At 33.4% G+C, this 19574-nt stretch overlaps 2 protein-coding genes across 2 annotated transcripts; one reads left to right on the top strand and one right to left on the bottom strand.

Moving 5' to 3' along the window:
* Positions 1–365: 365 nt before the first annotated feature.
* On the bottom strand, positions 366–3346 carry LOC144834994 (fibrinogen-like protein A). The gene is made up of 5 exons (XM_078690000.1): positions 3187–3346; positions 2586–2824; positions 2231–2350; positions 1688–1952; positions 366–1095 (listed from the first exon to the last, which is right to left on the bottom strand). The coding sequence occupies exons 1-5, from the start codon at positions 3260–3262 to the stop codon at positions 866–868; spliced, it is 930 nt and encodes a 309-aa protein (XP_078546126.1). The 5' UTR covers positions 3263–3346; the 3' UTR covers positions 366–865.
* A 1933-nt stretch (positions 3347–5279) lies between these two features.
* LOC144835411 (sialin-like) lies at positions 5280–16374 on the top strand. Its single transcript, XM_078690496.1, has 11 exons — positions 5280–5298; positions 5643–5681; positions 7098–7231; positions 9998–10231; positions 10700–10787; positions 11225–11320; positions 12248–12375; positions 13344–13493; positions 14387–14519; positions 14803–15044; positions 15642–16374. Exons 2-11 carry the CDS (start codon positions 5660–5662, stop codon positions 15810–15812), a joined length of 1398 nt encoding a protein of 465 aa, XP_078546622.1. The 5' UTR covers positions 5280–5298; positions 5643–5659; the 3' UTR covers positions 15813–16374.
* Positions 16375–19574: the final 3200 nt, after the last annotated feature.

The following is a 19574-nucleotide window of genomic DNA, read 5'->3' as shown; positions in this document are numbered from 1 at the left end:
ACTGGGTTGGTATGTACATATTTGTGGATGTACTAGTTGAACTACTATGTTCTGATTGTGAAGAGGATGAAATAAGTGATATAGTAAGAATTTTTAGACGCATATTAAAAGTGCTCAAGTTCTATTAGATTAAATACAAATAATAATGTCTTCTTGTTCTTTTTCCACGTTTTTTTATATTGTATTTTTATGGAGACAAAAATAAATGAAATGAAATGAAATAGCTATCCCTCGATATAATGTTTAATAAAATACATATAATATTTATTGAGTTACGAACAATAATAGGTTTGTAATTTGAAATGGTAGCCATTTTGAACGCCATCTTGGATTTGAAGATGACCGCAGTAAATTTGCAACGGCTGAATTATTTTTTCTAAGGGTGTAAGCTAACAAAACAAGGCCAGAAACATGGCTGTAGTCGCTTGCTCAAATTTGAGTTAGTGTTTACCGACCGATCGACCATCCGACATAGTGAGCTATAGAGTCGCGTTGCATGCACGCGACTAAAAACTTGGTGTGCTTAGTGTATAGAGAGGTGGCAATGGGACACATTAGCGAAGCCTCTTCTTGGCACTTGGACCTCCGCTTATAATTAGAAGAAAGCTTAAGCAAAATATATCGATGTATTTAATACAAATGAGCCAGCTACCACTGATATACATACAATTATTAATACCAAGTAAAACTTCAATCCATTCATACGGTTATTAACACAAAATAAACACATGCATTTCATTTCTTTTATCATGTTCTGTGAGTATTTAGTGACATGAGTTTACAGCGCTTATTCATACTATAATTTCATGATAAGACAAGAGAAGGGAGAATAACTGTGTTTAGGTTTCTATTTTTTTTACTACTACTAGTTACGCTTTATTTTCATTTCTGACCATCTCAGCTTTTCCCTCGTACTACTTCCAGTGTAGCACTCAAATGTAGATCCATACTTTCCATTTAAATGACATTTGTAACAATAGGAAAACCACCAGGCGCCTTCATGTTGTTCAGCACAATTTGTATTACCACCTTTTTTGTCGTTATCTACATCACGTGTCGTAAAACCTTGCCCTCGATGATATATCATCACATCAACTGTTTAGGAAAGAAATGAATAACGAAATTTTCTAAAAACATTCATTTTATTTTAAATGTTGGGTAACGTCGTCATCGTAGCAGTAGTGGTGGTAGTGGTAGCGGTAGCGGCAACGGTATCGGCAGCAGCACCAGCAGTAACAGTAACAGTAGTAGTGTATTTCATGATCTAACATGATTGTTGACAAGCATAATCACATTCTGATGTGTTTTGGCTTTAATGTCATAGTCAAATATTTAAGAGCATTGGAATCTTTAAAGTCCATTCCAGTCTATGTCTTAGTTGGTAACACGAGTATTATTGACATTATAGTCAGGAGAAACAGTCCTTTAGATGTTTAACGCTTTATTATTTGATGAAAATTCTTTTAAAACCTGTTTTCCACTAAGTTATCAAACAGTTTCGCAATGAAAAATGTGTGAAACCATTGGTTGTGTTTTTTTCATATACCTAAGTAGAATCTGTCGAAACTGGTTAAAGTGAAAAACAACTTGAGAAACACGAATTAATTAATTAATTAAACGAAAAAAGTTTGCCAAAGGTGCATTAAACTGACACTTTCAACCACGACATGCTTGTCTCTACACTTACCCGTGTTGCCGTTTAGTATATCGCCGAAATCCAAGGTGTAGTCATCATCTTCATTACTGATGCTGAAGTTGTCGTATACTGTATAGTATGCTTCACCAGAAACCGTTTTCATATCAATTCGAAGGTTGTACTTTCCAGATGACGTCATCTCATGTATATTGTAATTTCCCAGCCAGAACTCACCGCACACATTTCCAAAACCATTTTTATATTCTTCCCAATACCGATAAAAATTCAGTGAACCATCCTCACGCCGCTGAAAAACCTAGAATACAGTGTACATAGTATTTAAAAAAACGATAGGGCTCCTTTGTATGCAATTGTTTTAACGTGTAATAATTTGTTTTAGTACACGTAACCTACAGCTGTTTAGATAAGTCCTACAAATAAAAATAAGATATTGAATATTGATTGTCTGCTTTAAAAAAAAAATAGTTTTTACATGTATAGCCAAATCTAGATGCTAGGCCTGCATAACAATGACTATATACATGCCCTTTTATTAGGCCTACGTAAACAAAATCTATAAAAATGTAGATTTACCGTCCATCCTCCTTCGTCTGTATCCATATCACAGTACACAAGCAATGCGTTTCTACCAGTCTTGGCAATTGGGTATAATCCGCTTCCACCGCTTCCCAAAATATCCTGGCAATCTTTCACCTAGTAAATAAGCAAGAATATCAACAACATAACAGTGATCTATAAAATCTTATTCCAATTAATAATGAGAGAGAAGGCATAATTCAATGTATATTGATGATGATCCAATTAAAGCATCGTCGATTATGTTTGTTGCACTATCAGCAAATATATATTTTCTCTATGCAGCAACCTTTACAAATCAAGTTTTACAACAAAACATTTGTATTCATGTTATAACACCATAAATACGTACTGCTGGCCGTAATGTATACGCCCGGTGACTGCTTGTTTTTTCCAATCCCAAACGCCCAGATAATTCACATGATTTTGATGTGATGTCATAGCGAAATGATTGGCAGTCAGGAGTAAGACTCAGACACAACAGAGAACATCGAGTTGCACTTCTTGTTCTAGTAGTAGAAAATACCGAATCGTTTGATTTCAACAAATTCCGTTGGTTCTCAAAAATTGCAGATCGCATACAGGATTTACCTAATAAATAGGAAGTGTATATGAAAAAAAGAAATGCGTATAGAAATAAACTAATACTATAACTAACTGGATAAAGAAGCATGACCCATAGGTACTTAATTTCTTGTAGTTTCGTATGAATCTTTAAACTGTCTTTTAATAATTTTATAAACAGAGAAAAGCAAAAATGTTTATTCCCATTAATCTGGTATGCAAATGTTGTGGACTAAATTACATCTAAAAAATAATAACTATTATATCATTATTTGTTCACAAATTACGTGGTCACATCGCATTTAATTGGCCACCACGGCGCTTATTTGTTAATTTCACGGAGGAAGTCTTGACATAAATATTTTAAGAACAAAAGTGTTTCATCCTACCTGATGTCATTGAGATATTGCAGTGAAATACAAAGGTACCAAAGATCACAGTGAAGCTGTACAATATGTAAAACATTTTGACATGGCACTCACTCTTCTAAACCTGACTAACATTACCGCGAGACAACGTTGTTGTCTCTCGCACGATCACCTACCCTTCTGTAATTGCGTAATGTCCCTATAAAACACAATGCTTATCATCGGCAAATAAACAATATTCGTAGTTTCTATTTTAAGAAAATATTTAGGTATGGTTTATAAAAAGACATTATAAGTACACGCGTCATATTTATAATAATAATAATAAAAACGGCTTTATAAAAATCAATTGAATTTGCTAGTCAAGTCAAATATCATTTATTATCATTTGTTTTAAGAAAAAACATAGAAATTATGTTATTATGTTAGTAAAAACACAACTCAAAGTTTAATATCTCAATCTAATCAATATACGGATTGTTATCATTTACTTGTTTAAGAAAAAACATAGAAATTATGTTATTATGTTAGTAAAAACACAACTCAAAGTTTAATATCTCAATCTAATCAATATACGGATTGTTATCATTTACTTGTTCAGTTTACTGGTGTGTTATGATTAGATACTGTAATAGTGTACAATATCTAACAACAACAGAAATCACAAGTTGTCACACTATCTACCATGTCCATAAATTGCGGGAGTATCAATCTATGCTGCGATGATGTTTTCCAAAACTTTTAATAAGAATGATTTTGTGCTGATTTTATTGTATGTATCTAACGTACACGGTGCGTGTCTAAATGCTGTGTGTGATTTAGGCTAATTTCACTACAAGCATATGTATGCGAGTTTGGTGTAAAGGTTATGTAACCAGCCTTTCAACTAATAATAGTTACAGTTGACTAACAGGAACGCATAAACAAACAGGTGAATTTGAAAAGAAATAGGTTTTTAAAACTACTCGTATCAAAAATCCTGTACATCAAATTATGTTTTAAAATTATAAATCACAAATTATAACTCTTGCTTCTTGTACAAAAATGTATGTATTTTCATTCTGGTAAAGATCTTGCTTTTTTAGTAATCCTGCTAACAAACTAACTAACAAACAAACAGACAAACACACGCGATCCACTACATATGCCTCCTCGGCGGAGGTAAACTACAATAGTCTACGGACAGAAAATATATTCTAATAATATTAATAAATATTAATTGTTGGGGTCCATGGTATAAATATTTAGTCCATGGGCTGGAAAGGGTTACCGTGCACCCCAGTAGATTTTACACAATGGTACCAATATAATCTAATTGATTCTTGGGTTGTTAGGATAAATGTTACCCCCTACCCCAAAAATATTTGAAGATAGAACACTGATGATCATTACAGACGACGCAAGTACATACAATGCATCCCTATATTTTTCTTGTTAACACATTTTTGTACTTTATATGCCCGTGGAAAGAAAATGATACCAAAGAAGTTTAACTGTGGAGGAAGGGTCGGGGGCGGGGGCACGGTAACCCCTTCCAGCCAATGGACTAATTGTGGTAAAACAAAGTACACCTTTCTAAAGGACTTCACAACGCTACACGGCAGAAATGCATCAAAAAGAATAGATTAACTACCTTTCAATTTATGAATTTTGTGGAATAATAATTACAATATTTCAAATATAAAAATTACATTTCAGGAATATTCTTAAATAAATAAATTCAAAGCCGTCAGAAAATAAACTTTATGTGGTCCGATTCTATGAAATAAAAACAACTTCTTTGTCGATGAATCCTCGACGCATACATGCCAATAGATCGATCAGACTGCGCATACGATTTATACCTTGAATATTTTTTTAATTATTTACGATATTACCATTGATTCGCAAATTCCTCCTATATTTCTTAAGGTGAAGAATGCTTTATACTTTTTCTTTATTTTGTCATGTCACCGCTGCGTCGGTTTTGTTTTCATTTTATTGTTTACCATATTTATACTAAATACAAAAAATCCTCCTATAGAGGGCCGCGTCAATTGAAATGGAAAGATATTTATTTGGTTACAGTGATTTATCATTACTAGCTTTATTGTTCTGTTGTCCTTCAGCTTAGTTGTAACACAATCAATACAGGTAGGTCAGGTTTATTCAGAAACAAAATTGGTTTATTATAAGTTTTAATAACTGTATTATTTTATTACTGTGTTGTTTTTGCAATGTAGAAATTAGACATTATTTCATGAAAACTAAGACCTAAGATATTTTAGTTTCCTAGATCCGATGATGTGTGTTTAGAAAACTAAGGTCTAGAAAACTTATAAGATATCTTAGTTTTCTAGATCTAGAAAACTAAGATATCTTATGTCTTAGTTTTCTAGATATTAGTTTTCTAGACACCCCCCCCCCCCCCCCCCCCCAATTGAAACAAATTGAAGGGGAATTGTAAGTAACACTCGTTTCTTTTTTATGTATTTAAGTGGATTAACTGGATAATATGAAGAGGTTTCTTGTAGCTGGTATGTATAACACTATTCACAGGCCTATTCAAATTAGTATTTCACAGGGTTCTAATGAAATACAATGGGTGGTTTCAGTACAGACCTACAGAATGTAGTAATAAATAAGTCAATAATACCTTTTATATTATAATAATGGAATTGAAAGCTTTAGACGTAGTGTTTCTGAACCTCTCACATCAACTATTGCTGCCTTATAATAATTCAATAAAACTGAAATAAAGGTTTTACCAGTTTTGTAGAATAGTAAGTGATTTCTTGATTTTATTTTTGCTACTGTTAAAGATCTCGTCCCTGATTTCAAAGTTAAGAGAAATCTCCCACCCTGGTTTGATAATGAACTTTATATTGCACTGAAATCTAAAGAATCATCTTTTAGAGAAAAGAAACGTAATCCAAATACTGTAGGTTAAATGTACGCACTTATAGACCGGTTTCGTTTCGTCGTTGTTGCCTACTATTTCTAAAGTTTTTCTAAAAAATTGTACATGACCAAATGTTTAATCATATATCACCAGTTATTAGTGACCATCCATTTACCCAGGAAGGTCTTGTGAAACCAATTTGTCTGTTCTGTTGTCACATGCGTATGATGCGATAAATGCAAAGGGTCAATGCGAAGTTGTATATACAGATATGGCAAAATCCTTTGGCAGGGTCTTCCATTACTCATGTCCAAACTCCCAACAATTTGGCTTAAATCATGAATATAAAATAAAGTATTGTGTATATATGTAAACCTACAGATGTGTGACATTCTTTACAAACAGTTATAATGAATAGGATTTGTTGTATGCCTACTATTGAACCTTTTTGAAAAGGTAGGCTTAATATGAATGCCATATCTAAATAGTCCATCACCATTGAGTCAGTGATGCGTAGGTTTTGATAAAAAGGGGTTGGTATATAACATTATGTCTCCCATATAGCCCTACACGAAGGATTTGAAACTAAATTCTTTTTTCTCCGTGGTAAAGTTACATGTTAATCATTGACTTTTCTGGAAACAATCATTTATATGTAGGCCTATTATGTATTACAATAATAAATTGTATTAATCGGTCCTAATACATGAATTGGAGTTTTGCTATTTCAAATTAATTAGTATTAGTAGATTGATGCACATTCTATTTATTATAATAATTGTTTACTAAAATAATAATTAGACGGCACGTTAAGCTCTGTCTACACTATCAAACTAGTTTGAGAAAAAAGGTATGACGTGGCCAAATATGGTAGTGATATGACATGGTGGACACATTACATTTTGTTGTCACACATAGAGTTTAATAGTGTAGACAAAGCTTTAGACAGCTTATTTTGACATGTGTTTGACAAATTATGACTCGTGATTTATTAGAACAAAAAATGATTATCTCTCAATATGTACTTCAACATGATTATGGCCTTCCATAGGTATGTGTGCCGTAATAAAGTTCTTGTTATACTGCACAAGAATCAACATGAGTATTGCGATGATAGCTATGGTACGCCGCCGAGAAAACACAACAAACTGTAGCAGTAATGATAATCAATTGTACGACACCTCTGTAAGTATGCCATACTACCAGTAACTTTAAATCTGCTATAATAATTAACTATAGCACATATTTGAATATTCACATTGAATACAAAATGTATACTCAGAGGAGTAAAACATGTTTTGAACAATTACAGGGCCGTAGCCAGGATCTGTCAAGGGGGGGTTCGGACACTAAGTATTTGGGACACTGAACCGCCACCCCATTCCCCCCCCCCCCCCGACCCCTGAGGGGGGAGAATTTGGTTAAATGACACCCCTAGATGGCCGGAAATGGTACTCTCGCACATAACATTCATGATAAATGGCACCTCTAATTGGTCGGAAAAGACACTCTCATGCAGCATGCTACCAATGAGCAAAACGATCGTATTCGTACTTTTTTTCTCCTCCTCACACACGTGGACTATTTAATCGCCGATTGTTATGATCATTCACTCGGTATTTTGTTTTCAAGTTCAATATGAACTTTGTGTGAGAAGGCAAATTCAATGCTTATTATAGCTCTACCTATATTTATTTACAGCAATTTGTTGAGGAAATTAAATATTAATCAATGTAAATAGATGATATTGATACAGATGCTATAATGTAAACTACAGTACATGTACATGATACCATAGATATAACAGTGTAATATATTAATATTCACTATAATCCTCTATGATGATAATACACGTACTATACTTCATAGCCACACATTTTTTATGTCCGTCGGAAGGCTATGATACCGTAAATCTTCTAATAGTAACCCACACTTTAATAGTAACCATCCTTCTAATAGTAACCCACTTTATAAGTCAATCTATAATAATAATCCACTATTCTAATAGTAACCCACATGGGGTTAATATTAGAGTCACAAAAACTATTGACAAAATTACATTATGAATTAAAGACTGGTCGTTTATGATGCAGCCGTATTTTGAAAATAAGGAGATAATGCATGTTGATCTTGGGAGTGGGGAGGATTGAATGTTTTTGAGTTTATAAAATAAAGTTCAGTTCAAACAAATATTCGTACTGTTTTATTATTTTGCTATGATTTGCTGACCGGAATAGTTGAGGTGGGTTACTATTTTCAGGTGCCTAATTTAAGATGAGTAATAGTAACCAACTATTCTAATAGTAATCCCCCTTCTAATAGTTACCCACCCTTAAAAAACAATCAAAGAATAATAACCCAGGGTTACAATTAGAAGATTTACAGAATAGGCCTACTTTATGCATGCTGCTGACTGCCGTGATCTAAACAATAGGTACGCATTTGTCTGGCGGTGTCCTTTGTACGAATCGTTCGTGCACCAGCTCACTGTATCAGTACGATACACGCGTCAGTATTATATTATTACATCCAGGGATTTCAAGGTTCAGACCTGCGGCGTTTGCTTTCGTATTGTACGCGGCGTACAACTCCATAGGTCTGAACCAGGATGGCAATTCATTTGCAACTCTTGGAAATTTACAGACACGTATCGCTCGACGTCCGCTCATACAGCGAAGAATGTATCGAGTTATTCAAGAACGAGTTTACGAATTTTCCAATTTACGAATAACCTTTTGTACTGTGTGGGGCACGTATTTAGAGGATTCAGAGATGAGGGTGAGGTATTGGGCATGTCGGGGATGGGGGTTCGCAGTCGGTTAAGGGGGGTTCGCTGTATAGGGGGGGGGGGGGGGAACCATAAAAAACCCCCCTGGCTACGGGCCAGAATTAGGCACCTAAAGCAATAGTAATTAAAATGTTTGACAAAAAACAACTTTGATGTACCCAAATATAGCAGTGGTACGACTTCATCGTGCCCATATATGAACACGTCACATTTGTTTGTCACATAAAGTAGACAGAACTTAAAATAGGAGAATTTTGAGTATCATAACTTAATGACGAAATTGTATTATTGTTCATGACGTCTGAGATCCAAAACCTATTAAGCACTTTCTTGATAGAACTGAAGTCTGTGATCTCAGAAATCCAAGCGAGTGTAGACAGGCAACATACACTTGTCCAACAGTGGCAGATTCGGAGTCTACAAACAAATGTTTACCAACCTCTATTTATAAACTGTTGTAACTGTTTCGTGAAGTTCTTTAAAGATGTATTGTCCCCCAAAAATCATGAAAAATAAAGATTTTTAAAATCGGACTTTGAATAGGCCATTTTGCCGTTTTAATGAAGTTGTTCACTTCCATAAGAAAAAAAACGGGGGAAAAAATTATTTCACCTATAAAAAGACAAAATAAACAGTTAAATTACCCAAAAACTCATTGTCTTCCAGACAATTTGACCCTTTTTTGCTTTAAATTACATTTTTCTCAGGTAAATTTTTTTCAGACCCAATTTTTTGTGAGAGTGAATAACTATTATGTGACATTAAAATAACATATTCAACAAAAAAATTTAAAAAAATATTTTTTTAGGGGGACAATATATCTTTAAACTACCGTTCCTGTCATTTTGTTTAACTAGAGAATCACATCAACTGCAAAACTGCTTTGGTTGTCGGGGTTCACAAACATCAGAAAATAGTTTGCCGAGAAGCTGCATGGCTTAACGTCTACAGAACTCGTGGTCTGCAGTTTACACTGTCAAACTTTAGAAAGTTTTCTTGTCTAAACTGAAAGTTAACTCAAGTTTACAAAATAAAGTTTGTCATAAAGACTATACGAGAACCAAAAAAACAGCCTAAAATCAAACTTATGCTTTGTTTTTAAATGTCTAAATAATACAAAAAAAAACCTTTATTTTAACATTATATGGTATGTTTTACTATAGATACCAACATATAATTGGGATGAAATGACTCAGCAAACGGTGTTGAGTGCTTTCTACATTGGTTACATAATTACGCCGATCCCAGGAGGCTGGTTTTCCTGCTGTATAGGCGGTAAAAAAGCCCTGGGACTAGTGCTACTTTGTGAGTGTATTCTGACAGCGTTGGTTCCAATTGCTACAGAGGTCAGTATCAATCTACTGATTGCAGTGCGTGTTTTAGACGGAGCAGTACAGGTAGGAATAAATACACAAATACACAAAAAACCTAGAATATCAATCTTTTTGATTTGATAAATATGCATTCTTTTTTACTTACTTACTATTTGGCAGATTAGACTTTGAGAAGAGTAAGGAGAACTAAATAGGTAGGGCCTAGTTGCGGGATATTGTTTGCTATGTGCCTACGGTAGACTAGCTCCTTCCGTTATTTTTTTGCTGTTATTTTGTATGGTTTATATACTTTCATAAACTTTTTAAATACTTCATACAAAACATAGCAAGTATATAACTCGACAATTGTTTGTAACGTCGTGATGTTTTGACTATAATATGTCAGCCCCTGATTGTTTGTTAATGCTATGGATTTCTTGAATATTGGTTCCTTATTGTATATAATAAACTTTCATTCCAGCCTAATTTAATTCGTATTCTGTTCTTAACCCTTGACCTTATATATGGGTACATTTAATTCTTTATTTCTAGGGAGTGGCTTTTTCTGCTATCTACGTTTTATTAGGAAAATGGACAGTTCATGAAGAACGGAGTATTATGGTGTCTATAATATACAATGGCAAGTCAACATTTTTATAATATGAGGTTGTTTTGGTTTGAAGTAAATAGTAAATTATTCCAATACAAATGGTGGCCATATTTAAAATGGCTGCCGACCTCCTTGATGCACGAAAAAATGTAACAAATAATACCTTTTTTATAATTCCCTTGGTCTATTTTACAACATTATATTTTTTATTTTATGACAGTTTGAAGATAAGTCACCTGTAGAGGCCATATACAAACATACACAATATGCTCTCTACACGAACAAAGTCTTATTACAAGTCTTGGGAGTGGAGTTGTTCTGTCATTAGAACAAAATCATGGCGTCTGATATTTGACATCTGATAGGATTTGAACCAAAGGCCCTAGAATTTGTAGCCGAGTATCTATCTATGTTGATACTGTACATTTACCATAACTTAATCTTTCTCAATTTCTATTTTTACACAGGGGTAACACTTTCAACAATCGTTTCAAGTCATCTGTCTGGTTGGCTTTGCACAGCATATGAACTTGGTGGTTGGCCGGTGTCATTTTATACGTATAGTATGCTAACGTAATTTTGTTTTGTCTGTCGTTTAAGTAATTGTTCATGTTTAGTTCGTTTTACAGTAATAATAGTTTATCTATGGATTGGTGGTTATGATGCTCGGCTACCAATCCAAGGGTTCTGGGTTCAAATCCTGTTATATCATATTCAGGAGCTTTTCTCTTTTTCTTTTTCTATGAGCATCTTGTGTATTATATGTTTGACATGTGAACAGGATTGCCATCTTTAAGAAGGATAGTGAATGAAATAGCTTATGCTTTATCCTTTTGCCTCAATAATAATTACAAATATAAAATAATTTGAATAATAGATATCATATATCATTGTTTGTTTTTTTCAAAATTGTATTTTTGTAACTGGTACACAGACACCAAAAGCAATAAAACAAAACAAAAGAATCGCTATACGCATAATTGCATTTTATAAAAATACATAAACAGGGTAATACTAAACAGACAAGCATTCATTAAAATAGATATATAATGTATAACTCAAACCAAATCTCCATAACAAGCAAATAAAAATAAAAAATTCAGAGATAGGAATAGGATAAAAAAAATTGCAAGCCCTAAATTAAAATAAATCAAAATAACAAAAGTTGAGAATAATAATATCAAACATAAAATTATTCAAACGAATAATTTTTTTCCCTACATGTCTTCCGTGACTTCAATTAGTGAGTCAGGCAAAAACAAATTTGAATTGTGATTTCCATTGACTTTTTGCCACGCTCATATTCGGAGGGTCAATTTGTCAATCAAACTTTGCACCGACCATAATTTGGTCACGAGTTAGTAAAGCGCTAATTGTGCAACATGATTGCGCTAACCATAATATTAACAGTAAAAAAATGCATTATGTATTTACGTTAGATATTTTTATTTTGTTCCTTACAACTTTGTACTATTTCTTGATTATTACAGGCGTGTTCGGGTTAGTAGGATTGGTAGTATGGACAACACTTGTTTATGAAACGCCAAATACTGACCCGTTTATTACAAAAAAGGAGTTAGAACTGTTTATGTCATCTGAAGAAAGAACTAATGTTACGGTGTGTTACTGTAATCACCCTAAACGCTATTCGTCATTAGACATTGCGCGTGATGTTGGCCTAGCCTACGTTGTTTTTATAAATCATTTGTTAAATAAAAAAACTTTTCTCTCGGCGGCGGCCAGCCTTCCTCTCTTGCCTTTTCGATTGCGCGTCCATTGCATTCGCCACTCTGTACGTTCTGATCGGTCTTCCTTCTTTTTTTTGGTATTTAAGTATTTCGTTGAGCCTATCTGAGTGCAATCCTCGCTTGTGTGTTTTCGTTTAATCGGAGCATTATGATTATACAATGTCAGCCTTCTTTTCTTTACTTCCTTACTCCACTCATCTATTCTTTTATACAAATCTTTTTTTTTTATTTTCTCCGACCACCTAATACCTATTATTCTCTAGAATTGAAACTGTCATTGCCCACAGTTCACTGTTACAGTGTATTATTGAGAATATAAAACAAAATGTTATTATACCAATATGGTAATTAGGCTGTAGGCCGCAGTTGTTTTATTGTTTTATAAAAAAAGTGCGTCATTCTAAAGCATTCAATTATGGTGAAAAATATAATTATGACCTTCATAAAATTCGAATTTACATTTTTACTTTTAAATATATGGTTTGCTGCCCTCATTAATTTCTAATATTTTGTTTCCTAAACATTAGCCATATTCCAAATATAATTTAAGGAATCCAAGCTCAATATTTACGAAACTGAGAATTAAATGTTCATTAGTATTGCTGGTCCTAAATGAACCGGCGACAAAGTTTGATTTCGGGGCGGGGAAACACATATTCTTACGCTGTGTAGGTTGAGTTGCATCGCTAGTGGGAACCAAGTCTTAGAGCGTCCAGTACCAAATGTTGTACGTTGGAGAAATGCATTAATATTGAACTACCGAAAAAAACAATCAAAAAATTCATACAAACTTATTTTGAAACTATAAAAAATATAATTGTATATTTGTATATCTTAGTATTCATCAGTTCCTTGGAAGGCTATATTCACGTCCTCTGCGGTGTGGGCTATTGTGATTGGCTATGTAGCTTTCGACGCCGCGTGGTACTTCAGTATAACAGAAATACCCATTTTCATCTCATCCATTTTAGGATTTGATGCAAAATCTGTAAGTTTTTTTTATAATATTTCATTTAATATTCTTGCTTCTAGTGAACGAGTGAAAATGTCACGCGGTGTTCGGTGTGAAATAGTTTAAACTAATAAAAGAGCATTCTTTCTTCACTCTAAGAATGATTCAAATTAAATTAAAAATGTGGAATGATTTAACAGCTTGAAATGTTCACTCTGTGAACAGTGGAAATCGATAACTAGAGTGAGAGATTATAATACAATAAACAATGTGTTGTGTGTCGTTTTGGAAAGTATAAAGTAATTGACCGATGACTAGATAATTAAAATATTAACTTAACACTTATCCAATGGATGTGCCTTGCAAACGTTGTCAGGTGACACATGACATGTTGGATATGGCCCTACATCACAGTTACAGCAGGAAACTTTAAGGCGTGATTTAACTCTTTACATCAATTTTGATTTAATTACTTGATACTAAACAATCATTCCAACCATGCAAAAAAAACCCAAACCGAAGTAAGGGGATACGACCACGTCGCTAACCAGGGATCGGTCTAATTGAACCCCGGTCAGCAGCAGTTGTGTCTCGGTCATACCGGACTCAGGTGCCTCCTTCCCTACCTACTTAAACTAGATCTAAAACAATCTAGGTGGCATGGAAAAGGAGAAAAAAGGGATTAATTATGCTTTTTTGAACAAGTATGTCTTTAGAAACTTCTAAAAAAGAGCTACCGACTGTGCATCTTTAATGCAGTTTGGAAGAGAATTCCAAAACATAGGAGCTGCATAAGATAATTCCAATGACAATATGAGACGGTCTTCACTTTAGCAGGAGCAAGACGATTCTGAGAATTGGAACGAAGACTATTAACCAGATTACATTATTACACATTATTATCATTGTATTTTATTTACTTACTTTAGACTGGTATTCTGACATCAATCCCTGCCATAGCCAGACTTCCAGTTGTTCTGCTTTCTGCTGCCTGTGCTGACTTTATCATTCGCCGTAATATATTGAGCATTTTGAATACAAGAAAACTGTGTGTTATCATTGGTATGATGCTTCAAAATGATATACATATATTTTATTTATTAAGTACATTGACCAAGTTTCTTTCTTTTTTCGTTCTTTCTTTTTTCCCTTTTTTATCTTTCTTTTTTTCTTTATTTCTTTTTTTTTTCTGTCTACAATCGTATATAACAAAATTGCACTCTTAATGACGTAATGATTTAATGGAGTACTATTATGAATACCATGCAGTATGACTCACAATCAAATCAAATAACAAGACTCTACTCATGTGTCTTAATCAATTGTATGTTTATCTTTTATTTAGATCTTGGAGTTGCTGCAGTTTGTTTCTTTATCATTTCCCAAGTTGGTGAATCTCTAGTAGCATTTATAGTTCTAATCTCAATTACCTTTTGTGCGCTTGGATTCAATCCACCCGGTTTAAATACCAACTCATTGGACATATCTCCAAAATATGCTGGAATAATTGTTGGAATTGCAACAACGTTTTCAAGTATTGGTGCATTCATCGTTCCTGTTATTCTTGGTAAACTAACAGAAAACAATGTAAGTTTTTCAATATTTGAACAAATTGTAGATAGACAACGATTAAACCAGAACCGTGTGTGACAAATTGTTACGTTTTGTAGGCCTAATTAGAATTTTGTAATGGTCAAATTTCAAATAAATCTTAATTACATTATGTGTGCCATATATAACAGCCAATACCGTATTCGTTCGTAGTATCAAGCATTCAACTTTTACTTGGTTAATATTTTGTTATGTACATTTGTTTAATTTCATCTTTTTAACATGTTTGTATGCCTGTTGCTATGGATGTATACACACGCGATTTTTATTTTCGCATTTCTTTTTATTCATTTTGAATAAAGTTTTTACTTATTTGAACATATTTAAAAAAAAATGTTATTGCTTTAAAAGTTTATACTAATACAATATTAGTATTGTTGCTATCATGTCTATCGACAATAAAGAAAATAATTTATAACATATCCCATGGGATGAAAGTTACTGCTAGAAGACGCGATACTGCATGTTGTTTATTGTTGTTAGACTTGATACCGCTTGTGTATCGGGTGCATATAAAAGGCTTATTTGTAAATGGATTTTTTAAAATTGAGATTATAATCTATTTCTTTTCAGAATACATTTAAACAATGGTCGTTTATTTTTATAATTAATGCGGGCATACTGCTATTTGGAATGATGTTTTTTCTTAAATTTGCCAAAGGAGAGGAGCAAGATTGGTCGAAAGAAGGCACAGAACAAGAACAAGAACAAAAAGAGACAACATACTTAATCAAATCAGAATAGTATTATTAGTATTAATCGAATCACACAATAGTTTCGTAGTGAAGAAGTAGTGTTGTGCTTAAACTTCAAACCCCCAAGGTTCAGGTTTCAATCCTAGTCTAGTCCAATTTGACTCCGGGGTCACACAGCATATTAGCTCAATAGTAGAGCAGTTAATGACATGAGCTGTGCATTTTATTACCAAAGCATGAAACTTGGCACAAAGTTTCTTTGATGTATATAGATTCAAAATATCGTGGGGTGCCAAGTGTCCAACGTCCGGTATGGCGGCCATCTTGATTTCAAAATGGCCACCATAAAATCAAAAAATGTTCATATCTTGGCAACTATACACATTAGAGACTTAATTCTGGTATCAAATTGTTCACAAACTATATATTTCTATTTGCTCTAGTGAAAAGTTTCGTCCAAAAATGACCGGAAATGACGTTTCTTACAGTTTGACCTTTGACCTCGTATTTGTATATCTCTGTAACTACTGGTCATTTTCAATCGATTTTGGTTTCATTTTGTTCAGAATAAATACATTTATATTTGTAGTAATGGAACATTTTCACATAAAATGACCGAAAATACAATTTATGACCTTTGACATTTATTTATTGATTTTTAATTATGTGAATATACTGTATGTGGTTTTTGTTGGTCTTAAATGCACCTAATTTTGAACTTTTTCCTGATAGGCGTAATTATATTAAATGATTAATGGACTTAAATTGTATATAGTACATAAAATTGGTAAACATTGTGCTTGGTGGTACCATTAGTTCAACGATGTTGGCACCTTCTGATTCGCTAAAAGTTTTATTAGTTTGACAGAGGAAATAACATACATGTATGGATTCATGGAATACCGTAAAACCTCAAAAAGGTGATAGTATGAGCTTCTTTTCGAGATAGACTGTATTTGAATTTCAAATAATTAGTATGATGATCGTGTTTATATCAATATTATTATAATTAATGACCTTACAAAGAACCCTTTATATTTCAACAATTAAGCCTCAGTTATTCTACAATTTATTGTTTTCCAAGTGGTAGGCCTATTTTGATTGCATCTTCTTTTTGTATGCTTCCTGGGTTAATATGGTCCTAACCCTCCTTCTTTGTCTGTAGATGGTCTTACACCCCTTTCTTTATCTGTGGATGGTCTTATACCCCCTTCTGTGTCTGTGGATGGTCTTATACCCCCTTCTTTGTCTGTTGATGGTATTACATCCCTTTCTTTGTCTGTTGATGGTATTAAACCCCTTTCTTTGTGTGTGGATGGTCTTACACCTCTTTCTTTGTCTGTAGATGGTCTTACATCCCCTTCTTTGTTTGTAGATGGTCCGACACCCCTTCTTTGTCTGTGGATGGTCCTACACCTCCTTCTTTGTCTGTGGATGGTCTTATACCCTCTTCTTTGTCTGTAAGTATTAATCTCCGCCTTGGATACCTACCTTATCTATCTTAAATGTACCGCGAAACGTAGATTTGATAATAATGATTAGTTTTTAACAGTATTACGCTATTGTTACATTTTTGTCTTTTACAAAGACAACATTTAGCGTTACCTATCGAAATTCGTGGATATCAGTTATCAGTTATCAGTTATTTTCACACACTCGCGCTGTTCTTCAACTGGCTTCCGGGTCCGTCACTTCCGGCAAAATGGCCGTTGGTGGCGACATTCAATATTAAATACAAATATTTTAGTTGTTCAACGTATCGTGAACTGGCATACTGCAATTAATTTTGTTTTAGATATTCAACTAATCAATTATATTGATTAAATACATTTACTTTACGTGAACTACAATTTGTTTTAGTAATTTAACTAATATTGAAGGCCTTTACTTTTACGTGAACTACAATGCGATTTTAGTGATTCAACTAAATCGTGAACTACAATTTATTTGTTTTAGATATTCAACTAATCACTTATAAAGGCCTTTACTTTACGTGAAATATAATTTGTTTTAGTAGTTTAACTAATTATTTATGCTATTTTTTAATCATTTTATCAAATTTAGGTGCGATTTAATGTTACTATAGGAGGCTAATTGAACTAATTATTTATGCTATTTATTAATCATTTAATCAAATTCAATGTTAATATAGGAGGACTGGTAGGCCTACCAAGGAAACACCTTTGCTGCTTATATTATCGTTTATTTCTGACGCTTGCTCTATTTATAATTATAAACGGTGTCTACTACGACCGATATATAAGTAGGCTACGAAAGTTGTTATTTGATAATTTTGTTTCAAAATTAACAAGATGCTGTTGTCATGGTATATTGTGATACAAAAATGTTAAAGCACCGCTCACTGTCACCCACTTTGATGAACTATGCTTTTGGTCTCTTACAGTCACGTTAGAGACTATTTCAGTGATTGATGACCCCTATTAACGGTTTCCTCCTGTGTGTAACGTTCAGATAATATATACAATAATATAATATGTATATTTTACGTATATACTGTTCTTTACAATTATATTATTTACATTAATACCAATTGTCCAGAGGCGTTGATCATGTTTTCGAGGACCATTCGGGTGCACCCACTACTACTGTAGAGTGTGCGCGAGCGAAGAGAGCGAAACCTCTAGTTATTTTAAATGCATTATAATACTCTAAAATAAATAATAAATTATATATTGCAAATAATACTGTTCTAAGTTAGCAGTATGATGTCAGGAGAATAAACTCATCTGACTCTCTTCTTTATGCCTCTATCTAACGAACGTAAACACCTAAATGTTTTCATTACAATTCAAGCTTATTCATAATAAAACATTACATAGTACAGTATTATAAACAATAGACTAAAAGATAAAATTAATGGAAGATCAAAAATCATTATTGGGTTGGAGACTAATAGAACCAAGTCAATGTCAACTAATAGATAAAAAAGCAATGCTTTGAATGATTCACTGTAAATGATTATGTCTTCCTTTTTTCGAAAGAGGAATCAGGAATCAATCCTAGTGGTCAAATCCTGGTGGTCACGTATAGAGATAATCAAAACATTTTTGCAAAACTAGGCAATGACGACCAAAATCTTCACAGAATAGTGTCTGGAAGTTGTGAAACAACAAAAGTCAGAGTTAATCATCTCTTTTTGAATCATTTTAATGATGGCAATGCAATAATATGGCGTTTTGGTGCACAAAGTGTTTGGATAATCCAGAAAATCATGGATCATGGATATCTATTCACTGGGTTGGTATGTAAATATTTGTGGATGTACTAGTTGAACTACTAAGTTCTGATTGCGAAGAGGATGAAATAAGTGATATAGTAAGAATTTTTAGACGCATATTAAAAGTGCTCAAGTTCTATTAGATTAAATACAAATAATAATGTTTTCTTGTTCTTTGTCCACGTTTTTTTATATTGTATTTTTATGGAGACAAAAATAAATGAAATGAAATGAAATAGCTATCCCTCGATATAATGTTTAATTAAATACATATAATATTTATTGATTTACGAACAATAATAGGCTTGTGATATTATGTGGCAGCCATTTTGAACGCCATCTTGGATTTGAGGATGACCGCAGTAAATTTGGAACGGTTGAATTATTTTTCCTAAGGGTGTAGGCTAACAAAACAAGGCCATATACATGGATGCAGTCGCGTGCTCAAATTTGAGTTGTACAGTCGCGTTGCATGCACGCGACTAAAAACTTGGTGTGCTAGCTTAGTGTGTAGAGAGGTGGCAATGGGACACATTAGCGAAGCCTCCTGTTGGCACTTGGACATCCGCTTAT

Source organism: Antedon bifida, chromosome 2 (assembly GCF_963402885.1).
Source record: "Antedon bifida chromosome 2, ecAntBifi1.1, whole genome shotgun sequence".
NCBI classification, from domain to species: domain Eukaryota; kingdom Metazoa; phylum Echinodermata; class Crinoidea; order Comatulida; family Antedonidae; genus Antedon; species Antedon bifida.
The sequence above is the reverse complement of the archived record's forward strand: the minus strand, read 5'-3'. Positions and strand labels throughout refer to the sequence as shown.